Source organism: Semicossyphus pulcher, unplaced genomic scaffold (genome assembly GCF_022749685.1).
Source record: "Semicossyphus pulcher isolate SPU_LCO1_2020_fin unplaced genomic scaffold, fSemPul1.0.p SCAF_6, whole genome shotgun sequence".
Lineage (NCBI taxonomy): Eukaryota > Metazoa > Chordata > Actinopteri > Labriformes > Labridae > Semicossyphus > Semicossyphus pulcher.
This window is the reverse complement of record NW_027211737.1, coordinates 23,864,477-23,890,364: the sequence shown is the minus strand read 5'-3', so window position 1 is coordinate 23,890,364 and position 25,888 is coordinate 23,864,477. Positions and strand designations below refer to the sequence as shown.

Here is a 25,888-nt window from a genome sequence, read left to right as displayed (position 1 = left end):
TTGTGTTAGCAGTTACTTCCTTTCCACACAGCTCTGTGCTCAGTTATTAAACTTAACATACACTAACATTGTACCTACTTACACTGACATGAATGTAAATACCTTTATACACGTGGTTTGAATATCATGACTGAAAGATTCTCTCTGGTTTGTTATTAAGAAGCTAACGGGTGAGAAATCATTACCTTTAATGATAAAGTAGCACCTAGTCTGCTATCTTACTCATCATCTATCATCCACTATGTTTCCCTCAGTTCATCAGGAAGTACTAATTAATGTTTCATTGGGTCCTCGCTCATTGTTTCTCTATCATTCCTTAGTTACTACACAGAATTATGTGTGTTTGATTGTATCAAGATACAAGAGTAGCTCTGCATTAGATGGAGCTATTGAGGTCATCAGTCATCACTGCCCCCTAAGTAAAACCTAGTAAGGGATCACTCATCTGGTAAGGCAATTCTGATATTGAAGATAAGATAAGCTGTTATTGATCCCCCACAGGGGAAATGTACTCGTTACAGCAGCTCAAGAGACAGGCAAATTAAATAAAGTACTCAATGATAAAATTAGACAATAAGTACAGGTGGCAATAAAAGGATTGAAAAAAATCTGACGATATAAATAATAACAGTAACAAAAATAATAGTAATAAAATAAAATATACACACTGTAGAGTCTGACAGCAGTGGGTATGAAGGACCTGCGGTGGGTGTCTCAGTCTGCTGCTAAAGGAGCTGCTTAAGGTCTGAGAGGGGTTGTCCATCATAGATGTCAGCTCGGCTAACATCCTCCTCTCGCCCGCCTCCTCTATGGAGTCCAACAAAATTATTCCAAACATGACAATAATGATCCTTATGATTTGAGGCAAATAAAGCTGTGCTGTCTGTTCTCCTGCTGTGATTGTGTTTGGTGCTGCAGTGATGACTGTAAGAGCTGAGCCGCGTGTCATTCTGATCTTCAGACTGAAGCATACTCCAAGGACTTTTACAATCATTATTATGGTTTATTATAGAAGAATAAAAGAAGAGGAAGCGGTAGTTAACAGTAGGTAGATAGTAACTGCATGTGGTTTTCAGGCTGTAATACTGCAGCTGGAGTTGCACATGTATTTAATGACCTCTTAAGTGCAACTTCTGTGTCAATGTTTGGTTTGTTTTTTATATTTATTTAATATTTTATTCCAGTTATCATTTGCTATCCTAAAATATCTAACAAAATAAAATGTTTCAGTTTCATTCTGTTCATCTTTCACTGTTTTTCTGTCCTGCAAAACGTTTGTGCACAGAGTAAACCCTCTCAGCTGCACACTGGCACCAGCTGAAGCCCATTATTTTAACCTGCATTGTCCCAAAAACAGAGCATCAACACAGTTTCAGATGTACCCTCTTTACAGAGGTATCATTCAATGGTTTGGCACCCTTTCCCTCTAATTTAATTAGAATAATCGAAATGATTGGAATAATATCTGTGGATGAGGAGTGGGGCATTTTAAGGTTCACTCAGCTCAACCCCCGTGAGCCAATGAGAGTCCTGCATGAGTGAGCCTCCTCTCGACACTAAACACTAACATCTGGACCCTTTCTTCTTCTTTTTGTAGAAACGTGCAGCTGTAACTCTAAACCTGTGTGGACAAACACTTTCTCTGCAATCCTGCAGAAAATTTCTACTACATTTTTAATCAGAACTAAATCTAGTCATGTTGTATTATGAAGCACGAGCCCACGAAAAATAACTCACGTAGATTTTTTTATCTGCAAATTAAATTCAGCCTGCGTTTTAAGCAATTAAAATTCAGTGCAAATTTTTGACCAGCATCAAAATGACTTAAGGATGACGAGGTCAAATCTGACCTGTTGACATGTTTTCCTGAGTAATCATTGTATAACAGCAATACATCAATACTCCCCTCCCTCCTCCCCCTCCTCAGAAGTCTCCCCCTCTACGGTGGGAGTGGATTTAGTGAACGTCATTCTCAGCTTTTAAATTCAGAGTTTCTTCGTACGTTTCATTCTGACAGTCAGGCCAGGTCACCGGGAGCAAGATGGTGAGTTACCTTCTTCTTTTCATTTTTAAGGCTTCTATGAAATGAAATATTTTGTGTAAATTGCATTAAAATGTGTCATTGTTCTTTATGATTTACCTTTTTTGATTACAGACAACATACACAGACAAAGGTGAAAAGGTAGGTCACCTCCTCCTGTGTGTTGCACTAATGATTGTAGATTATTAAGTATAGTTTTAAAGCATTACACTAATACCAGGCTTTAAATCCTGCATCTGTTTTTGTGCATATTACAACAGCGTGATATCTTCCATCAGTGACTCTGTTATGAAGCTGTTATTCCCTCTTATCTTCAGCATGAGCAGGGCCGGTTCCTCTGCTTCGATCACTTAACCTTCTGGGTCGGAAATGCAAAACAGGTGAGTTAACTTTCTGTGTTTTTGGTGTTTTTGATATTTATCACTTTGTCATGTTTTCTCACAGATGGAGGGGTAGACTATTCACTCAGCAAGGCTATTGGTTCTCCTGAGGGGTGGAGGGGACACAGAGTGTGGAACCAACATAGACCACTAATGTGTGAATTTCACACAGCACAAACTGAGTCAGTTCTCACTGATCGCCAGGAGATGGCGCCATGAGAAAGTTTAAGGCACAGCCTTTTGCAATCAACAATAGACTTCTCCATTATTTTGTGCTGAGTAAGTTTTCTTTGTCTTCCTTAGGCGGCTTCGTATTACTGTAACAACCTGGGATTTGAGCCTTTGGCCTACCAGGGTCTGGAGACAGGAAGTCGAGATGTTGTGTCACATGCAGTCAAACAAGGCAAGGTAAAGAATCCTCCGTACCTGGAAGCACAACACGAATCAGAATGTGAGAAAAGATTTCCCTACAACAAAACAGAAATGACAAACACTGTTTAATGCAGGTTTGAATTTAGTTACATTTATTGACACGCTTTTTCTCATAATGTGCCGTTTTCTTATTAAGATTGTGCTTAAAATATGACCTGTTACGGACTCTAAATGTAGCTTTATATAGAGTGAATGTAATTATGTGTTTTTCACTTTGTATTTCACAGATCATCTACGTGTTCTCCTCCGCCCTCAATCCTGGAAACAAAGGTACAACACTGATCAGGAACACCACAATGAGAACTCATTGTGGTGAAACCTGAAGTATTTATGTTTTGTTTTAATTTACCCATCACAATTATACAAATTAGATAAGTGTGATCTTTTCAAGGTCTACCCAGACTGTTTGGAAAATCAATCTGTTAAACACTAGTTTGAGAGAATAAAAGAGGAGTTATAACCATGCAGGCCCCTCTGTCTTAAACGTTGTATTTGTATTATTTGTACTCACATATGATTATTTTATTCAGCAAAAAATTGTCACTTTGAACTTTACTTATTTTAATAACTTAAAAAGCTTGAGTTATTTTACCCGTATAACCAATAAAACAACAACAAAAAATAAAGAATAATGCAAAACATTCCTGATGAATCCTGCTGTGCTTTCTTCAAATCAACTCATAATGATCCCTTCTAGCGTGCAGAAGACTAAAGTACAGTTAAAAAATGATTTTTTTTTTAAAACTAAGCAGTTATTGGTATAGATTTGGCAACAGTCAAGTAGTATAATGACTTAGTGAGGCTAAAAACTTTTCTCGTCTTTTCTCAGAAATGGGAAATCATTTAGTCAAGCACGGGGACGGAGTGAAGGACGTTGCATTCACAGTGCAGGACTGTGACTTCCTTGTGCAGGTAAAATTATGATTTTAAGTAACATTTATGCAACTGGATTCATATTTCCACACACATAATGCATTTATCCTCCTTCACAGAAAGCCAGAGAGCGAGGGGCAGTGATCATAAAGGAGCCTCACACCGTGGAGGACAAGCATGGCAAAGTCAGGCTGGCTGTGCTTCAGACGGTAAGAGACGTCACTCAATCCTGTGAATATACAATGAAAAATTATAGACTGAATTTAATTGAGCAAATTCTGAAATATGCTAAAATTGTAACTTCCTTTTGTCTGGTGCAGTACGGAGACACCACACACACGTTTGTAGAGAGGACAGGATACAGCGGCTTGTTTCTGCCAGGCTTCCAGCCCCCTCTGTTCAAGAACCCGTTATTGTCTAAACTGTGAGTGTGCATGTTTAGAAGATCATTAAAAAAGGTGCAGATTACTACACGTGCATGCTTCATTCAGAATGAAGGCTTATGAATATTTGTACACGTCCATTCTTCTGTGCAGACCAAGTGGAAAACTGGACTTCATTGATCACGTTGTGGGAAACCAGCCGGATGACGAGATGGTTCCAGTGGTTGAATGGTACCTGCTCTTCACACCTTCTTTTTGTTTTGTGATGTGATGTGATGTGATGTCAAGAGACAGGAGGGATTAATGCGTGTCAAATTCTTACATAACTCTTTATTGGCATGAGTCTGGGATCACAATGACTTTGCGTTTTCTTAAGTGGGTCTCCACATCTGGATCTGGTTTTTAGGCCGTCACATAGGCATGAAGAGGCGGGGGGAGGGCAGCTCTCTAAATGAGCAAGCTCATTGGTTAATCCGGGAAGAGGGGTGTAACGCAGGCTTGAGGTTTGAGGATGTTTTAAGACCTCATGGAGCCGGCTCAAAACTCAAAACATAAATCATTTATGTTCAGCAGGCACCAGTTAAATTTGCTATTTACTTTAAGGATGCATTAACACCACAATGCTGTTCAAACTTACGTCTCTTTGTCTCTGCTTCATGATCCAAAAGGTATCAGAAAAACCTCCTGTTCCACCGCTTCTGGTCGGTGGATGACAAGCAGCTTCAGACAGACTTCAGTGCCCTGCGCTCCATCGTTGTTGCAAACTACGAGGAGACGGTGAAGATGCCCATCAACGAGCCTGCCATGGGGAAGAGAAAGTCTCAGATCCAGGCATGTTGTTTACACTTTAACAAGAGCAACTGACTTTTAGAAAAATGGTTAAATAACAGCTTTGCTTTACCCACATTCTCCCCTCACAGGAGTATGTGGAGTACTATGGAGGTCCAGGAGTGCAGCATATCGCCATGAACACATCAGATATCATCACTGCGGTATGTACATAAAACACTCTTAGCTTTGTGTGTGGATGCATCCTAAAAACAGCCACCATGACGCTCTAATGAATCTCTAATGTGCAGATTCGTAACCTGAAGGAGCGTGGGATGGAGTTCATGTGCGTGCCCGACACCTACTACGAGCAGCTGAGGGAGAACCTGAAGAACTCAAAGGTCAAAGTCTCCGAGGACCTGGACGTCCTGCAGGTCAGAGCTAAGATCATGTTTAGGATTTCTGCTCATAGCAGTTATATATATTTAACCAGATGCTTTATTATTTCTGGTCTAAAGACCAAGTTGTTCACATAAACTGCTGTAACAAGCCAACAAAACGACAGCCCTGCTTCTTGCTTCCAACTACCTAACAGAGAAAATAGGTTACACTATAATATGGTACACATAAGTAATGAACTAGTGAGCATTTAGCTAGTATAAAGGCATTTTGTTAGTCATTAAAAAGAAGTTATTAATGAATTATTCTGCCTGGCTTATTGATAGTAAGTAACGAAGCTGTAAATCAATTATCTTAACATGCTTTGCCAAGTATTGTGGAACTATCACCTTATCAGGCCCGTACAGAGCAAAGCATGTTAAGATCGTAATTTATATACAAATAATAATAAATAATAACTTGATATAGTACCTGTAGGAACAACAGTTTAAAAAGTGTTTTGACAACGATACAAGCAAGTCATAAAACCCAAAAGGCAACAGGAGAACCCACACAGCATGGCCAAAAGAGGAGAGAGGAGACAGAAAAGAAAGGTTAGAGCAATAAAAAGCAGTCAAAGAGAATAAATACAGCAGTAAGAAGTAGAAACAATAAATAGAGATAGAAGAAATATAAGCAATAAAAGAACTAAAAGAGATACAAGATAGGAAATAAAGCAACAAAATTAAATAAAGGCTATAAAAGCAACAAAAGAGATACAAGCAATAAAAGAGATCATGTTAAAAAGCAATAAAAAGGATACATAAATGAGAGCAATAGAAAAGATTAAAGCCCTAAAAAGATAAAAAGCCAATAAGAAGATGACATCATATAAAAGCCATAAAAGTGAGTTTTAAGAAGTGATTTAAAAGGATTTAAAACTCATTTAGTTAATGGCCTTGTAGTTGTAGAATAAAGTAAGTGCTTTATGATGGCTTATAAAAGGTACAAATATAAAGTCAATAGGGTTACTTAAATATAAAGTATTGCTGAAAATTATCACAACAGAAAATCACTATCTTGTGATCTTACTCGTATGCAGGAGCTGAAGATCTTGGTGGACTACGATGACAATGGCTACTTACTTCAGATCTTCACCAAGCCGGTTCAGGATCGGCCCACTGTGTTCCTGGAAGTCATCCAGAGACACAACCACCAGGTGAGGGCGCCACTGCACACACAGAAACTTAAACAAGAGGAAATACATAGTACATGATTAAATGTGACAATATGAACACAACTCAGCTTTGTGAAGGATTCAGTTTGTTGCCAACATAACAACTTAAATGCCTGATTTACTCACAGGGGTTTGGTGCAGGAAACTTCAAGTCTCTTTTTCAAGCCATCGAAGCCGACCAGCATGCGCGAGGAAACCTGACTGTCCTGACACCAAATGGAGTTTCAAAGAACTGTGTGTGATATGTGATCACAGTGTTGTTTTCAGATCTGGAGAAATTAATAACTTTCAATTTAATATGAGAAGAGTATTATACTAATAACATGCTCCACCAACGTGAGATACGCAATAAACAACGATGCACAAGCATGTTTATCAAAGCTGAAATGTTTTATTCTTTGTGACGTGCATGTTTTATTAACATTTATTTTATAAACATGTGTTACATGGAACTTCATCATAATGCTCATTAAAGATCATCTTAAGAGTTTGTATCAGTTGTTTAGAACATCACAATTTTCTTCTTATAAAACGTTGAAAAGAAAATCCACATTATTGTTAAAAGCTTGATTCAAGCCAAATACCATTAAAGCTCTCATAAATTAAAGCGTTTAACTGCACATTTTTGTTACCGTTTGGACAACAACAGACCCTGAAACAAAGGCTTCCGCATGATGTTATAAGGGTCCTTTTAGTCCCTTCATGTGCAAAGAGTTGTGGCCATGGTTACATAAACTGTAATGTAAAAGTATATGTGGTGTTTTTAATGTTTTACCAGAAATTGGTGATTTTGTTTAACAGTGTTAGCAGGTGGCACGTTATCATTCAAAGCCAGACGTCCGTCGATAAAGTTCCTTGTGTTTGGTCCGATTCCTCTCTATTACATCCTTCCTCACTGAGCAGAACCACCGCTCGTTCATCAGCTCCTGTTTGGCCTCCAGACACCTTTGAGTTGTATTAAAATGTCAATGTTTGACGTATCTTCAGTGTCTGTGTTTGTATTGTTCAGTACCTCCGGCCACTTTGGCTCTTGACAAAAAATCAGGACACTTTATTAGTTCAAGGAGCCGCGGCAGCTTTCTGCTCCACACAAACAGGGAATCTTTGTTTCCTCAATGGGGAACTTGTAGTCGTACGTGATCTCTTCGTTGACTCTGATCGGCTGCCGGGAGTAAATAACGATCTTCTTCTGGGACTCCACAGTGATGATCTTTGCATAGCAGTTAGGCTGCAAGACAAAATACACAGATGCAAAGAGAATAATTTATTTTGCGTTAAAGATTAAACAATTATTGATCTCCTTCAGAATCTCTTAAATCTCTCACTACACGACCAGCTCTCACTCACATTGCAGCTGTGGTTTATGAATCTGGCCAAGTTCCCATATTTAGTAGCATCGATAATCGTGTCCTGATCAACGCGGAACAAATAGCTGCTCCCGATGCCCTCCTCCTCATATCTCTGCTCCCTCATGTCAGCGATGACCTGAGGAGAAATACAACAGAAATCCTATTCATGAGACTCTTGTTTATCTCCGTCACCCTGCTCCCAGTCCTGGAAAGTACCTAAAACAACCAGAGGGTCCCAGAGTTCAGAGGAGATAATCAGGGGAAAAGCAGCTCGCTTAAAGGCTCATGAGAGATTCGTTATGAAGGGTGTGAACATTATGAACTTATTACAAAGCCATGTTATTAGTGTGTTTGTCTCACCTGTCTGATTATTTGGCCCACATACTCGATCACCATCTCATCTGCTGCTATGGGCTCCATCGCGAACAGGCCCCACTCATGGATGTGACTGCGGCTGAAACTAATCCTCTTCTTTCGGAACTAGTGTCAGGAGATATGAAGAGTCACGTGACAGAATGAGGCTTATGCTGTTTGTTAACACAGGCTCCAAAGGCACTAAATACTGCCATGACAGTTAACTTCTGTCAGGTAGCCTTTAATATACTGTGTAATACGAATTTGAAGTGAAGTCTGTACACCTGGACAGACTCATTATAACTATTGTATTAGTGTGGTAGCAGCAATCTCAGCAGCAATAGAATGACAGTCAAAATACATACACAACATTACGAATGAAAGTTTAGAAAATGTAGGAATATATTTAATGAAATCTTGATAATCCATAATCCACAGTCGTATCGTTGTCATTAAAGTGATGGAATAACTGAGGTTCCTGTGAGGTGGAAGGGGTGTGTTTTTCTGTATTGATGTAGGCCAGGTAAGCAGGAACTGTGACGCCTGTGAGTTTCACAGAATTCTGTCTTCCAAGATGACAATGTTAGCGAGTTTCATCATCAGTAATAGGGCTGGGCGATATGGCCAAAATCCGATATCACGATTTAGGATTTTTCATATCTGGATAACGATATCTATATCACGATATATCACACAAATAATTAGTCCATATGAAATAACCACATGGTAAAGCCTATTTTTGGATAATCCTGTGTGAATTCAATACTTGACAAATAAAAAGTACTGAGTTTCTGTTTTCACTTGTGCTGAGCCTGAGTCCGTCTCTGCACATTAATGTCCATGTTACAGCGCCTCCCTCTATGCTTTGCTCCAGGCTCCCTCCCACATGCAAGGATTAGAACGTATAGCGTTGTCAAAATGACGTAAAAATTGCGGAAAGCAGTGCAGTCGCTGGTTTTGTGACATCACGACAGAGACGAAAAAGAAGAACACATACGATAGAGATTTTCATATTGTTTTAACGATGTATATTGTCATATTGTGCAGCCCTAATCAGTAGAACCGTTATTCAGGTGTTTATTATCTCTTTGTTACTTTGGATTAATAATAATTATAATAATAATTAATAATTAATAATTTGTATCAAATTGTTTCGACCGAAGGAAACTCCTTACGACTTGCCTACTTAAACCTGACTTACCTTCAGCTGGTTGAACTTGACCAGGTCACTATCACAGCTGAAAGAGGACAGCAGGCGGCGCTGCTCAGACCTGAAGTCGGATCCAGCTCGCAGGGAGGTCAGCTGCTGGGCGGGGATGCACATTCCCTGCAGAAAAACAAGCTGACATTAAGCACAGATTGTTTGATACCAACTGGACGCTAAGATCATTAACATTAGCAGTTTTTGATACCTGAGTACTTGTTGATGGAAGCTCAGACGCCGGCTTCGTGTTGATGAGATATTTCATTTTATCTTTCCTGCTGATTTTGTAGAAACCTTCGCTGCGAGCAGAGCCGGTCCTGTGGGGCGGCAGCCAGGGTTTGTACTCCTCACTCGTCTCTGAGAGGGCTTCAGTCAGTGAGCAGCAGTCAAGGATGTCAGACACTGAATATCATATACAGTCCTGTGTATCAATCACAGTCCTGTGAAACTCATTATTTATATGTCAACAAATCCACATAATACTCTCTTCTCTTAATTTAAGATCTACAGTGTGTTTTAAAGGATATGAGGGTGAGGTGTCCACAGTGTGTCGCTGAGCCACCCACAGCCATTGTCCTGCTCTTGCAGCCTTTCATACGTGAACTGCAGCAGCTTTGCATCTTCCTCATCCAGGCCCTCCTTCCAAACCCGATGAAGTATCCTCCTCTCCTCACAGAGCGAACGCCACCTGTGAGGACGACTGTGAGAGGAGCGAGGACCACATATTCTGTTTATAGATTTTTGTCTTTGATGTTTCCTCCATCTCCTCTTTAACCTCCTCAGCTGCCTTCTCCTCAGTGAGGATCTCTCCGTCTCTCTCCTTTTCTCCTCATTCAGAAGTCCGGGCATATTCTCGAGTCCCTGCAGAGGCTTCATCCTCACAGAACTGCTCCATATGGCCCTCCCTTCAGCAGAGTCCGATGAGGAGTCAGAGGGAGAGGACACAGAGACGGGAGAGCCTCTGAGAGAATCACATAAAAGGGGCTGTGAGTTTGTCACCTGTGTTTTCCTCCTGTGGACTATAGCTCTCCGGGGCAGGATGATGTCTCTTCCTGGAGTCTTTGGGGCTGAGATGTATGGATTACAAGACAGGCAAGGCACAGGAGGAGGGCTGACGCGATTTAGGTACATTACCATGCTACTTCCTGACATGATTGTCTCTCTACCTTGTGTTGCCAGAGCTCTCCCAGAGCTCCAAACACATCTGTCCTCTCTACCAGGAGTTTTAGGCATTCCCTGATATGACAGATATGACGTCAGGTGATCAGAGGGATTGTGAATGAGCTCAGGGCCTGTTGGAGAGAGGGAGCGGACTTCTTCAGCAGATTCCTCACTCTCCAGTTCAGTTACTATCCCCCTGCCTGGTGTTTGTGGTCGTTCCGCCTCCTCCACAGCCGGGGATGTCGGTTTGCTTCTGATCAGAAGGTCGGGGTCACTGTCCACCAGGCAGCCCGTAGGAGTAAGAGGCCGCAAGGTTTCTAAGTTGAGTGGCTCCATCGTCCATTCAGGGCTCTCCATGTCTACATCCAGGTGAGGCTCCAGTGCTACACGGAAAAACAAGAAAATATTACACAATATAATAACTTTAATCCTCTGACTTTTCATCTAGCATCTAGCATGTAGGGTGCAAGGTTTTCTTGTGTATTTTATCCCCATTAGGAGCCAAAAATAGGGAAACTTCTGGCATCTAATGGACACATTTCGAACATCATCTCACATTATTTAAACTAATGCTTTTAATATTTCCATCTACTGCTATACAACATGCATGGCAGACAACCTGGAAGTCCTATAGGTGACAGGGGCCGTAGATGGTCCTGGCATTCGCTGGTTTGGAGCTCCATCATGGCATCCAAGACAGGACAGCAATTGAACTGGTTCTCCTCAGTTTCCTCAGTATGAAATGGAGCTGACCAGTCCTGCATTTCCAGCTCCAGCTGAGCACCAGGGGTCAGCGGGGCCGAGGGGGTAACAGGCGGCTCAAGCTCCATCGACTCCTCATCTGAAGATATGACTATGCAGTCGACCCTCCTGTCATCCTCCCTGTCCTCCTCCATGTCTTCATCATCAGGACCGATGTCAGAGCAGGAAGAGTCCTCAAAGCTCTCTGAGGAGAACGAGTCGGACGAGTCAAACTGTGACGAGTTATCGCTCTCCTCTGACGAGCTGCTCTCTGAAAAACTCTCTGTAATTACATGGAAACAGGAACATTTACTGTGATTATTCAACAGTGTTTAGTTTTGCAACTGTTTGACCTTTTAACTTACCACTATCCAACGACTGTTCTCCATCGCTGGTTTGACAGACGACAGCTTCTTCATCCTCTGTGAGCTTTTGTTCCTCAATTTCTTTAGATTGATTACTGTCATCATCATCATGATCCTCTCTGTCACTCTAATAAGAGAACAAGTTACTTTATGCACATAACTTAAACAGACATATTGATATTTTGTAAGAAATTCTGGAAAAGTCACATGAGGGAAATCAACTATTTTTAGCTGTCAAAACTCATCATGGCCAATTATGAGCAGCTAACGAAAAGGAAAATTACAAAGGCATGGCACCAAAATGTATTTCTGAACAAATATCACTGTTCATGCAATATCTCCCTATTTACCAGAATTTGAGGATCATCGTCATCTGGCACAACAGCCTCCACTCCGTCTGATATTGTTTCCTTCTCTTGCAGTGTGTTTTCTTCCTCTTTCCCGTAACCTGCATCATCTTCATCATCGCTGTCGAGCGCATGTGGTCTTGCGTGTCTCCGTTTGGCTCCCTCAGATGCAGGTCCACATATGTCACCCCTCTGTTTCACATCTAAAACCACATGGAAATAGAACAACACAGTGAATTGAGCTGCCGTCTGAAACAGACAGTTAAAAGTAAAAGAGGGTTTGTTGTATTAAAGCACTGACCTGCATTTTCATGATAAGATGACGAAGCATTTTCTGTTTTTTCAAATGCAGCAGGCTCATCGGCTCTTTTCCGTTTTACCTGCATAAGAATATTATTTTACATCACATTATGTCATTACTCAGAGATTAACCTCTATTTACAGATTCTACACAGAAATGTAGAATCCGTAGGCAGGGACGTTGATTTTAGGGACGGCAAATGTTCTGGTTTCCGTTTGTAGTACGCGTGTACTCCGAGTCATATCGACCAATCACGTATCAGCAGGCTGCAGCGTATGCAGGAAATACAGTCCGTGTGCAGAGCAAATGCAGGCAGAACGTAATCCGCCATAATGACATCCCAGCTCCCATCAGCGGCCGTCTGACAACGATGTAGCTTCTTATTAATCTCTATAGACAGACATCTGCATGTTAGAACCTAGAAATGGCAGCATTTATTTTGCTGACATATCTAGAGGGGCGAAATGTACTTCCCTTTTGAACTGAACACACGGTCGCTTCTCAAGCTGCTAACTGGACCCGCCCGATATGTTCACCTTTGTCCCCAGAGGCTATATCGTCTAAGATGACGGATGATTGGTTCCGAGATTGCTCAGAGATCAAATGCTACTTTGTATTACACTGAGCAGATTACTTACCTTGAAGGATGGCAGTGGAGGTTTTCTGCCCTGGCCCCTGATGTGACTGAGGGGATTTATTTGTTTGGTCTTCTCTTCTACACTCCCTGCTCCACTTTTCAAAGGAGAAACTTGGATCTTATGAATACAAACAAAAAAAAATAATTATCCTACTGGCTCCAAATCTGCATTGCCAATAGGGATACAAAATAATAATCATAACAATAATAAGATCTTACCTTTGTTTTCTTCTCTTGACATTCCCACCAGTCCTCAAACGCCTTGAAAGCAACCCCTTCAATCATTCTGCGTGTAATATCCTTCTTAATGATCGACTTCAGTTCATCCACGATGACTTCTAAAACTTTTTCTACAGTTACCTTGTGAGGATTTTCCCTCACAGGCAGGAAGTCTGGTGGTGGCACAAAGGGGTTAAACCTGGGGAAAGGTGGAGCCGGCCAGGGCGGTCGAGGGAAAGGAGGAATTGCCTTATCTAAAGGCTGCAAGGGTAAGGGGTATGTGACAGGAGGTGGAACAGAAGGAGGCATCATCAAAGGTGGAGGGGGTCTAAGAAAAGTTGGTGGAGGAGGTATAGAAGGAGGAGGTGGAAGACGGGGAGGAGGAATGAGGATACCAGCGTGATGGCCGGGAGGTGGGATCCAGCCTGGAGGCGGGATGGGGATGGTGCCATTTGGCAGGCGAGGAGGGACAGGAGGAATAGATGGAGGGAAGAGAGGAATGGGGAAAGAGAAAGGGGGGACTGGTGGATGGGAGCATCCAGGTCTAATGGCAGGAGGAGCTTGGAGTTGAGTGGTGCTATTGAGAGATGAGAAGGATGGTGTCTGAGGAAGAGAGGGGATCTCGTTTGTGGCTGTTGAAGCTCCAGACAGTCTGTCATTTGAGTGCTCCTCATCCTCATTTTCAAGATACTCCTGCACAGGAAAAAAAATCTGAATGACACTATAGTACTTTTACATGAATAACAACCTAATACTACTTTTTTTACTGTCATCTTGTTGGATGTAGAGAGCTAGAGGGCTTACCTGTGGGCACGATAGTGTTTGGAACCTTTCTGCAGCTTTTTGGTTATTTACTTGAGCCCTTTTTTCAAAATAAGTGACATCATAAGGAGTGGGAGACTCAGAGTTCCTCGTAAGAAAAGAAACAGCTTCAGCAGTTTCATCCTCTTCATTTTTATTGAGCCATGTCGCAGTGACATCCACTGAGTCCTTGTAGAAGCGCTGCTGGCTGGTTGTGAACGATCCACAAGGAGTCGGACTGTAATCGTGTGAGCCGTCTGACAAAGGGGAGGCCCTAGCTGAGCAGGGGGAAGCTGGGCTGTCCTCAGAGAGAGCATCCACCTCCAGAGTCTTCCTATCAAAGTATGAGGGTTGAGAGCTTTGGCTGTTTATCAGCAAACTTTCGATGCGGGAGTCCAAACTCTCTACCTCGGGCTGGGTGCTGCTAGAAGAGAAGTTAGCAGCAGGTGGAGATAAGTCTGTTATGAATGCATCGTCATTATCTGCTGTCTGCTGATCTGCTGTGAAATCAATGCTGAGGATGCTGAAAGAGTTACAGTTAAGATTTAAAGGCTTGGAGGTAGAGGTGAGCAAATCTCTGGACTCCTGACAGGGGGAAGCAGGCTCAAGGGAAGGCTCTGCATTTTGACCCCACAGTGTGAGCTGCTGCCTGCTGGCTTGTATCTGAGTAGAGAGCGGTGGGTGTTGTGTCTGTGGTTGCCAATGCTTCAAAATAAAGTTGACATCTGAGACTTCCCCAGATCCCCTGTGATACCTTGCAGGTTTCCGATGGCAGAGCTCTCGTCTTAAAGATTTGTGAACACTGTAGGTGGAGGGCTCCCCCTGGAGGACCGGAGTCGCCTGAAGACTGGAGTAGCAGGAGTCCTGGGAGAGAGGAGTGGCAGAGAAGCAGGGAGTGCGGGGGGTTCCCTGAGAAGGCGGTGTAAGCCCAAAGCTGCAGGGTGTATCCTGCCAAATACTGGAGTAGGCCGTGTCCAGAGAGAGGGGTGTGGCGACGCTGGTGGGGCTGGAGATACTCCCATGCCTCTGTGTGGCTGCGCTGCCCTGTAAGAGATGGATGATACAGAGAAAAAAGGTAAGAGGAGAGCATCCATGAATCCAGGGTATGAAAACAGAGAAATCCGAGTGTTTTATTTTGCTCTTTGCAGATGATATTGCTCTATATCTGTCCAACTTAAGCTGGTTTAAAATATTGAATTTTTTTCAATGTTAAAACCCATTATAACCAGCTTTAAAATGTTTACCAGCAAGCTGTCGATTAAGCTCTGAAGAGCTCCTTCACTGCTGCCCACTGGCAATGTCCAAGGAGTATAAAGGCCATGTAAGAGAAGCTGGAGGTATCGTGCCCTATTTTCTCCTGAGCAAGGACATAAGTCACAATTAAATTCAACAAACATTATACTTTGAGTACATAAAAATCCAAAGTATTCCAAAAAAAATCACTGTTACCTTTGGGATCAATCTCCACATGAATAATATTTCCCATCACTGAGGTCTGATGCAGGTGCTGAACAGCTTCTTTTGCAGCTCTCACTGTGTCAAAGACGACCTTTGCGAGCCCTAAATGCTTCTTGTTCTTCGGACTGTAAAATATTTCCACCTCTTCAACGTTCCCATGTTTGTTGCACATGTTAGTCAAGAACGCCTCCCTCACATTGTCATTCAACCTGGAGAAGGTGACTTCTTTGGGAGGAACGGGGCCAATATACCACTCATCAACCTGAAAGGACAAAGATAAACAACTGTTCTTATCACCTCTAGTGCTGTAATTTGATTATTCTGATGACTATAAAGACCAGTAGTAGAATGTAACTAAGCGTACTTACTTAAGTTTTGTAATTTAGTACGTTTAAGGTACTTGCATTTTACTGAAGTATTTAAGTACTAGAGAGACTAGTTAGTTTAGCAATTAAGATTCTGCATAAAAGACATGAAGTATTTTGATAACCGATGGTTCTTAAAAGTTTTCAAAAGTTACAATCATTTTTTTATTGTCCTTAATTGGAGTGAAATTAATAATTTGTGTTTTTACTTTTAGTCAGAGAAATAAATAAGCAAAGAGAAGGTTTCACATCGATAAATATTTGTCACGATTTTCTTAATATATCAAGACAATTATCAGCATACTGATCCATTATTAAAATTGTCTTTAGCTAGCTGCTTAAATGTATAAGGAGTATTATATGGGTCATTAAGTTGTATTAAATAACCTGTCACATAGGTCATTGTTCTGTTTAAAACTTATTTCTACTTATTCATATATTCCAGATTATACTTAGCCTTCAATCTTTATTTCATTATTTTTAATTAAATCAATATTTAATTATTACTTTTAATTGATCTTACATTTTAACCTATTTTGTATTTGAACAATTTAAAAAAAAAGGGAAGATTGAATATTGCAGCAGTAGGACTCTGGGTCCCAAGAGAAAAGAATTCTGGGAATTCTTAAAATGAAGGAAAATTATAACTAACGAGTTAATTAAAGAGAAAGTAGACTTAAGCTTAAACATATACTGTTGCATTGTTCTGACCACATTTGACTCTGGTTTAACTTCGCTCTCTTTGTACACTTAAACATTAAATCTTAAAAATCAAACTAATACAAGCCTACGATAAACATTAAATATTAAGCAATAGTGCAAATATGTATGAGGAGTGCAACGATGCTGAAATATATAATGTGATTTAGAAAAAAAATGAATTATGTAACAGATGGTTAAATTTACATGAGGTAGATAGTTTCCAGAACTTACAGTAAAAAAAACAGTGTGCATAGATGCGTGCCAGATATTTACATGAATAAAATGTGTATCCATATGGTGAGATGAATAATAGTCTTATTTACAGATGACAGGGTTTTTCAATACTGACTATTTTTTGCTTCATGTCATATTTCTTTAAATGCTCTTAATGTTTGTGATGGTCTGTTTTAACTGTGTAAAGCACTTTGAATTGATCTATGTACTGTATGAATGGGGCTTTATAAATAAACTTGCCTTGCTTTACATAGTTGTATTTAAATAACATTTTTTAACACAGGTTTTACATGTAATGGAGTATTTGTTTTCTGTTTTACAGTGTGGCGTTTGCAGGCTACTTTAATCTAATGAAATGACGATACTTCCGCCACCACTAATAAACATTACCTTATATTTAGGAACAGAAAGGTCAGTCTTGGTGCTTTTGCTCCACAGGCGGCAGATGCGGGGATCTCTGACTGTATCCACAGGAAACAGACCTAAGTCCTCCACCTGTTCAGGTAAACAACATCCATCACTGTAATGGAAACGTGCGTGCTTCTTCTGCGCGACTTAAGAGCAGGAAACTCTTCAGATGGCCAGTTACTTATGAAGAACAGACATTTTTTAAATACTCACGGGTATGTTAAAGTATTGTCCATCATAACGGTACACTTTGTACAGCCCTTTTGTCAATGCGGGATCAATAATCAACTTGCAGCTCGTCCAGTGCTGAGGCGGTGTCTCTCTCTCAGTACTTTGTGTGTCGCTTTCCATTACATTAGTCAAAACCTGGACATACAACAACATAAACACCGTACGCTGTCATTAATAACACGGTAAATGTAGCCGTTAGCTAGCTGACATTAGTGCTCCACTGGAGGTTAACACGCCCCGACAGGTGATGAAGAGCATCACCTGAAACGTTTTTCTCCTCTAAAATATACACGGCTGTGATATAAAACATGCCCAAAAGGTAAAGGTAAAGGTAATAAAATAGTTAAATCTTTCTCACCTGTACCAAAGTTTCATCCTCTGAAGGAGCAACATTGTGGAAAAGATGTTGTTATTTTCGGTGTCTTCGCAGTTGCTTCGCCCAGTTTGGAGAATGTATCCATCCGCCAGAAGACAGAGACGGAATATAGATCCTTGGGAGAGGCGGAAGAACACAAAATGTGGGATGAAGGTGAGTTAACAGGTAACAGGTGTGAGTTTTTCATACAGATTCAGAAGATTCTACGCACCGTAATATCATTTTTATATATAATTAACATCTTTTGTAACACATAAATTAAAAAGGGAATTTTGAAACAACGTACGCCTTCATGTATTATTACCTCATTATCCATGACATGTTCAAGCTCTGACGGCAGGCTAAATCTCTATCAAATGGTAACATTTATTTCTATAATTGTACATGTTGATTAAACGAATCTGTTCAAAAGTTTTAAACATTTGAAATGGAAGTGAAATAAAATGCTTTGATATTTTCTCAGTCAATTAATATAATAAGACAAGATAACATATCATAATTGATGAATAAAATAGCGTAGTTTCTGATTATTCAAATCACATGACATAGCAGATACAGTATATTTGGAGTGTGTGTTTATTAATAACTATCATATGAACCATAATTAAAAACTGTAATGTATTTTATATGTGATAGTTATAGTATATGTAAATAAACACAACGTAGCAGGATACATGGAGTATAATAGCATAGTATAAGAACATGAGGTAATATAGACAAATAGTGTATTATATTATTGCACATTAAAGTGGTGTAAAAGCAGTAATCCTTAAATATGCCAGATATTCAAAAGGAAGGTTGAGCAGCTGATTAATGGTGGGACTTTTTTGTAGGTGTGTTTCAAGGTATGAGTGTACAAGGAAGCTTTTCACAATTCCAAATGTGAGTGAGTTTACTCAGTCTACTTTCTACTCCTGCAGCCTCAGTTTCTGTTTACCTCTGGATTATCTCTTCAGTAAACACACTGCCAGGACCGGCGTACACTTGAAGCATCCTTCCTCATCAATCTTAGAAAACCTAAACATGACACAGAGAGGATCAGGAGGAGCAAACACAAAAAAACACCAGCCATCAAGAGGAATTCAAGCCTGTTACTGAAGAAGACAGGGCTGTGCAGAATTTTCTCAGTCTCAATCTTCTTCTAATCTCAAACCTAAACCCATTTTAATGTAAAAAGAAAGCAGAATACAGTGGTTTTAACTCAAATACACATCAGTAGGCAAGAAGGGACAAAAAAGTAATGATTTTCCTTCAGGAATATGTCCCAGCTTGTGTTTGACCTTAATGTCGTAAAGTCAAGCTATGGCTGAACCTCTGTGACGCAGCAGGTAAGGTCTAATCTTAACTCTCACTCTTTAGAAACCTCCTTGTTGAACAGGTAGCCCGGGTCTGTGGAAGGCGTGTTGTGTCATTCCTCAACACAATGAGGGAAATAATTACGCGCCCTTAACTCTTAACAGGACATGTTACAGGACAATACATCTGTATTTTATCTGGTTTTATTATTATTATGTTATGTTAGCGTTCAGAATTTTTACGCTATGACTCTATTGTTAAGAAATTAGCTCTCAAAGTATTAAAGAAAGTATTAAGAGGACAATAATCACCAGTGTAATTGCTCTTAATTAAAGTTGTGCTGATGTGCTACAATGTTTCTCAGGCCTTAATAATGTCTTTATAAATGTATATCTAAGTTGTGACCTCAGTGTTTCGGTCGGTGATGTACCTTTAACATTTATCTATTAATTGCTTTTAGACTTATTATTCAGTCTACTAATTAAATTACTAATTACTAACTGTTGGATATTTATTTTTTAATGTGTTCAGTATCTTTTAATGGTTTCATGAGATGCAACATTTCTGTGACAGGGAGCCTTGTTGGGTGCACAGCAGACTTAAAACAAGAGTCTGGATCAAGTAATGTGGTCATCAGGCCGGAATGACTTGCGATGCATTCAGGGACCTGAACAGGATTAGCCATGCTTTGTTACCTGTTTAAAGTTGGTGCTGCTTTTGACAAGCAATACTGTAATATCCCTTAATAAAACATTTTATGTACCTAGAGTGCTAAGCCAAATACAGGTAAAATGCACACTACCTACTCAGAACAGCAACAAATGAACGCTAATGGCCACAAGAGCATCAGTAAAAGTCAGCGACAAGGGAGTTGCATGCTTTGCAGTTATGCACGCTGACTCCAAGTGACTGAGAGTCGGCTAAACTCACCACTTCATGCTTGGACACATTTCCTGTGTGGTTTCCTTTTGACCTCTTAGATTACAAAACTTTGTCTTTCCCCCCCCTCTTTTTTTTCACATGGGACTCTTAAAAACACGAATGAATAAATAATACAGAACTCATAAATCCTCTCATGTGTTTTATTCTCAAACAGTAACACAAAAACATCCTGGTGACAAAGCTGCAGCTTTGTGAGCTGCCAACAATACACAAGCAAAACTCACAACACAGAATTTACTATAAAACCACTGAGACATATCACAAGCAGTGCAAACTCTCTATACACAGCAACAATCACTGGATTAAATAAATAAACCACAAATTGAACCAAACAAACATGCCTCTGTTTGCATCCATCTGTGTTTAAAGAAGGCACGGGTGGTTGTCCCTATGAGAGGCGTCCTATGACGAGTGTTGGCAGGAGACCTGAATAAAGCTTCACTTCATTCCTGGTAAAGGAACACAACAAACACTAAAACTATTTTACTAAAATATATGCAACTATTATGGCTCTGTATTCGCTACATACCACAGAGACAATCATCTGTTAAGGACAATTGGGAAGCTAATTTTGGGAGCTAATGTTCAACAGAAGCAATAACGTTACAATGACAGAATATGAAATGTGCGGGGGGGAGGGCATTTAAGACGAATAATATCGATATAATAAGCAGCGCATTACCTTCATATACAGTTTAATATAGATGAACTGTATTTTCCTTGAGGCCTACTTGACCAAACGTATACTTCCTCTCGTGTTGTGAAAGATGTAACATTCAGTGCACAGAGAATACAATGATGGGATATTATACATACATTTAAAAATGCTGTAATGACATCATCGCATGAGAGAATAACCGATGATAACAAATGTTGTTTCCTGATTTGAACTTAAGTTTTTTCGTACAGATGTTACAGTAAAGACCATTAAAACAGTAAAGACAACTGGACAGTGTGCCACAGGACAGAAAGAACTACATAATCCAAACTCAAACAATGTGTAATTTAAGAATGTGTCAGCATGCTGAAACTTGTAAACTACAAAAAGTACAAAAAATACAAACTTAAACACAACACTTCCAACACATGCATGCTTTGTAATTCCACGCTTAACAGTACTTCTTCAAAGCCAGTAACGATTGTATGCATTACAGAATAGTGGGATTGCAAAAGCAGTTCATCTTTTTTAAAACATGATTGATTTTATAAGAGGATGTCTTGAACACAGAGGACGCAACCAGGCTAAAAATGTGACGTATTAAAGGGTTCTTCCTTGCTATAAAAATATTTAATATATATTTAAGCTAAAAAAAGCTTCTTGAAAACTGTGCACACAAAAACTGTTGGATATCTCTTTTTTTAAACAATATTTTGCTGATATCTTCATTTTCCTTTGCATGGCAATTTTGGAGCTCTCCAAATATGAGGCCTTTAGCTACAAAGGTAAAATCTAAATTGTCCAGAAGACTTTAAAACATTAAATACGACCTAAACCAATAGGTATCTACACCACATTAAAATAACTGCCATTAAGTTCAATGAGGATGGATGCATATGTTCCATAATTTTGGTTTTAAAGCATGCATAAAGCGATTCTCATGATATAACAACCAGACAATTTACAGCTTGAACATGAACATCTGTAATGATTAAAAAGGCTTGGTTTTGCTCTATGCAAAGTCTAACTGAGAAAGCAACTGAATCCACTGTTGGAAAGTATGAAGACCACAGGTTGCTGTAGTGGTGGCAAGTCCAGTAGTATACCTCCAACAACAGAATAAACTTTGAGTTTTACAGCTTGAACAGACCAGTAGATTACAGATGGAAGAAGAAAGACATTTATCACGCTTCCTCCATTTAAACTAAGTTTGAAAAGACGCTCTGGCCTTGTTGAGACATATTCAGATTAGGTAGAGCACCTTTAACCTACTCACTGGCACTGTTTATATCTAATGTGGATTTTCCTCAGGTTAACAATCTGATGCAATTTTTTTAAATGTCTGTGACATGATGTGCCTTTACTCAAGGCACTGAAATATAAGTGCCTGAGAACAAAAGATTTACCTTCAAGTTAAAGGTAAAATTATTTCTTTAATAAAAAAAAAGTAAAAGTTTGTGAACATGCATCATTGAAAAGTGGTTTCAAAACTGTCGAACACTCGAAAGATAAAGCTTGCAATTCCAAAAGAAGCCTCTGAGCACAGTCCATACGCATAAAAAATAAAGCTTTTATAAGATATTTCACAATAAAAGCACTGCTCAATGTCCGCTGCAGTTGTGCGCTCACTGGCTCTAATCAGGGGAAATGCACAGCGTCCTTCAGGTCGTCGTTCTCGGCCCGGTGGTCCAGCTGGTTTTGGAGCCGGATGACCTGCTCCAGCTCCCGGATCTGCCGGTCCGTTTTGTGACTGACCAGCGTGCGGTAAAAGTGCACAGCGAACACGATGAAAACGATTCCAAACGGCACCATTATGCAGGTGGAGGCGATGGCGGCGGCCTCACCTGAACTTATCTTGCCATTGTCTTCTTCAGCGGTGGTTCTGAGCGGTAAGAACTTCACCCAGCAGAGCAGCATCACCTCTGTGAGGAAGAGGAGGGTGCCGATGACGGTGGAAAAGGCCCAGGCCAGCTCTATGTGGCGGTGCATGCGCTCATGGGGAGACTCGTTGACGGAGTTGAGGTTGTGGACGTTGCTGACGGCCTCGAGATTGGGGAGGATGCAGGTGCTGATCATGAGGGCGAAGAGGTGGACGGCAACCAGGATGGTGGTGCAGGCGCTGAAGGCTATCAGCAGCCCGGGAGGATACTTGTGATCCCGCTCTAGCTGCACCTCCACCATGGCAACCTGGAGAATCAGACGGGAAGAAAGTCAGTTTATATTTTTGTGTTTGTCAAGAAACTAGAAAGCTTTGGAATAATACTAAAAATACTACAAGTGTAGCAAACTGTTATATTACACTAGTGAAAATGTGCTCTTGTTATATATACATTGGATTATGCAATGAAAATATCCTCCCTGCCTGAAACCCTTTTAAACCAGGCTGCATCAGTAAGCAACTTGAATAATTAATAAATATTAAGATACAGGAATGATGCATTCACACTCAGCATTATTAACTATCAGACAGAGCTGTGAATACATGGGCCATGCATTCACATAGCTTGGCCAATCAGATGAAAAAAGATAGTTAGAAAAGGGGGCACTGGTTTAGCTCAGTGGGTAGAGCAGGCGGCCCACATACAGAGGCCACAGTCCTAGAGGCAGTGGCGGCAGGCTTGACTCCTGCCATCAGCCCCATGCTGCATCTCACTCCCCAATCTGTTCTCCCCATATTTCCTGTCTCTCTTCAGCTATCCTATCAAATACAAGCAAAATGGCCAAAAATAATCTTTAAAAAAAAGATAGTTGAAAAAGAACAGCACTTCTGCTATTTTGAGTTACTTTGGATTCAGGAGGGATGCCGTGTTAAAAACACAGATTGGTGTAAAACATGCTGAACAGCACTGAGATACAGGATCTGTAGTTATAGCTAATATACACACTTCAAAATATATCTTCATTGCAATATTTACCAATGTAATTGCACATTGTAGGTTTCCTTATATTGTTTAGGTCTCGACCAAGCACAATTGTCTTCACTTTGAACTACTATTACTGGATGTTCACTTTCCTGTCTTGTACTTTGTTGTGTGGCCTTTGCATGTAAATATTTCCCCCCCTCACCTCACATGAAAATCTAGGAGCAAAATTACTAATTTATTGACACATATACTTGATTTTGACACATGAATTGTAGGTAATGGTTACAGCCTTTGCAGTTTAACTAGTGTTTAGCTGCACATGTGAGAAGCTTTTGGGAATGCATCTTCAGTGCAGAGAAATTGAGAAATGTGCCAAAGCATTGGAGCAAAACATGAAATCAAATCCAATGTTACAATACAATTATACTTCTTTAACCTCAATATATAACAGCTTGTGGTCAGAGTTTAGGTGTTATTATTAAAATATATGTTGATGTGTCACTGCATTACGTTCATTTCATGTGAATAAAAAAAAAAAATAATAATAATAATAATAAAACGATATATTTAAGGTCTGAAATACAAAACAATGCCAATATTTATGCTGCTAATACAACAGTAAGCTGTAAGATAGAATATCAAACATGCAAACATGATCCAAATCTTTAAACATGAGCACAGAGTAAAAAGAACAACTAGCCTATAAACAATATGTAACATCTAACAATTGGAAATCAATTGATTCTATTGTAAATTGATGTCTTAATCAGTATGAAAGTTAAACACAAAACAAGGAAATAACATCTGTTGCTCGTGCTTGAGCACTGCGGGTCTAAACCGGGATTATAAAAAGGTGTGTTAATAATCCTAATTTACATAAACTTTTGATCCTTTGTTGTAGCACAGTTGCACAGTCAGACACATCCTGTGGAAAGTCACACTACTAAACGGACTACTGCTTCTTTTGTTACTGTGACCTTTACCGTACTGAGTTCATTACTCTGTCCTGACGGAGATAAGCGGTTATTAAATGTAAATAAAAGGTGCACAGGCGCTAGCATTAGGCCGGAAAAGTGTCAGGATCGACACAGTCCTTGTTCACAATAATCTGCGTCACATATGTATCAGCGGTCGGGCCTATAGTGAGTTTGCATTCATGCCGTAAACATGTGAAGAGGAAGCATTGGCGTCAAAGATTTGACTTACCATCGCGAATCCAGACAGCAGAGCTGAAGTCCGGCTGGTGGCTTTAAGTTTGGCTCGACTCAAGTAGAGTTTCCTCCACGACAGAGCCTGCATGGAGTGCTCGTTTAAACTCATTCCGAAAGTTGATCTAAATCAACACAGTTGTTTTTCTTATTAATAGTTAACCAAGTTAATAACCGGATGGATTCACAGGAAGTTACTCGGTGAAGTTTACAAATGAAAAGCGCAGGCAGGAGATTTAGTGCCTAACAATTCCGACATTTACTCAACACGAGCTACGGAAAGCTACCAAACTATGTCAAAACTTTTCTACAACAGCTGACTGGCTGTCAGAGTCTGTCAGGAAACACCACATACCCACAATCCAATGCTCTCAACCAGCGCTGTAGCAGGTCGCCTCCAGGTGGCGGAAGTGGACCATTATTCATGAAGCTGGTTTCCTGTCAGTTTACTGGTTTTCCTCTTAATACAGCCAGATGGTGCATCCACTTGTGTGCAGTGGTTAGTGGCTTGTCATTGCTGCACACAACAACTTGAGTATATCATTACATTTAAATGAATATGGTAACATTAAGTCGCATACAACGATGAAGCAAAAATATACAAGAATGTAAATTGAGTTTCGCAATGACCTTTATTTTAGACAGGAGGTTTTGTGGGCCTTCCTGTGTATATTCAAACTTCTGACCACTAAATAAAGTAACTGCTACTTAATCACACAAGTCAATACCAAAGAGCAATGCACACTTTACTACCTATGACTAAGCTATTTTGGACAGTTGGGATAATAAAGTAGGTTCTGCTGCCACAGTGGAGTGAGTAAACAGGGCACACCATGGCAGACCTCCACCCCCTGAGGGCAGAGAAAAACAGGAGGAGAATCACAAATTGGCAAACTCTGTTTACTGCACATTAAAAAAAGATATATAGGAAAAGAACACTTGTGATATTCCTCAATTAAGAACCATAAGAGGCACATAAAAGGGTGGAAGAATGTGTGCCATGAAATCCACCATAAGACAAAGAAATATAGGTTCTTATTGTGTAAGTCAGAACTTTAAAACAATGGATCTATAAATAAGGTGTTTGCTGATTGTGCTGGCAAAAAAGCACTCAACCAACAGTGTTGAGTACAAGGCTGAGATGCTTTTGGCTTCGGCCATATTAATGATGCCGT

General features: G+C 40.1%; 3 protein-coding genes across 3 annotated transcripts; 1 reads left to right on the top strand and 2 right to left on the bottom strand.

Annotated features, from left to right (window-relative positions):
* Window positions 1-2,021: 2,021 nt before the first annotated feature.
* On the top strand, window positions 2,022-7,422 carry LOC138610560 (4-hydroxyphenylpyruvate dioxygenase-like). Its single transcript, XM_069683332.1, has 14 exons — window positions 2,022-2,044; window positions 2,156-2,182; window positions 2,359-2,421; window positions 2,725-2,829; window positions 3,081-3,123; window positions 3,683-3,765; window positions 3,846-3,935; window positions 4,047-4,150; window positions 4,263-4,340; window positions 4,778-4,940; window positions 5,030-5,101; window positions 5,189-5,311; window positions 6,358-6,474; window positions 6,621-7,422. The coding sequence occupies exons 1-14, from the start codon at window positions 2,042-2,044 to the stop codon at window positions 6,732-6,734; spliced, it is 1,185 nt and encodes a 394-aa protein (XP_069539433.1). The 5' UTR covers window positions 2,022-2,041; the 3' UTR covers window positions 6,735-7,422.
* Window positions 7,423-7,546: 124 nt separating this feature from the next.
* Window positions 7,547-17,489, bottom strand: LOC138610018 (histone-lysine N-methyltransferase SETD1B-like). Its single transcript, XM_069682719.1, has 19 exons — window positions 17,352-17,489; window positions 17,121-17,225; window positions 15,421-15,691; window positions 15,198-15,328; window positions 14,726-15,015; window positions 14,026-14,494; window positions 13,171-13,863; window positions 12,017-12,262; window positions 11,667-11,793; window positions 11,180-11,584; window positions 10,750-10,943; window positions 10,566-10,635; window positions 10,282-10,360; window positions 9,927-10,087; window positions 9,608-9,774; window positions 9,397-9,522; window positions 8,202-8,321; window positions 7,840-7,977; window positions 7,547-7,720 (listed from the first exon to the last, which is right to left on the bottom strand). The coding sequence occupies exons 1-19, from the start codon at window positions 17,487-17,489 to the stop codon at window positions 7,547-7,549; spliced, it is 4,104 nt and encodes a 1,367-aa protein (XP_069538820.1).
* A 2,626-nt stretch (window positions 17,490-20,115) lies between these two features.
* LOC138610210 (calcium release-activated calcium channel protein 1-like) lies at window positions 20,116-25,026 on the bottom strand. The gene is made up of 2 exons (XM_069682921.1): window positions 24,712-25,026; window positions 20,116-22,828 (listed from the first exon to the last, which is right to left on the bottom strand). Exons 1-2 carry the CDS (start codon window positions 24,823-24,825, stop codon window positions 22,280-22,282), a joined length of 663 nt encoding a protein of 220 aa, XP_069539022.1. The 5' UTR covers window positions 24,826-25,026; the 3' UTR covers window positions 20,116-22,279.
* Window positions 25,027-25,888: the final 862 nt, after the last annotated feature.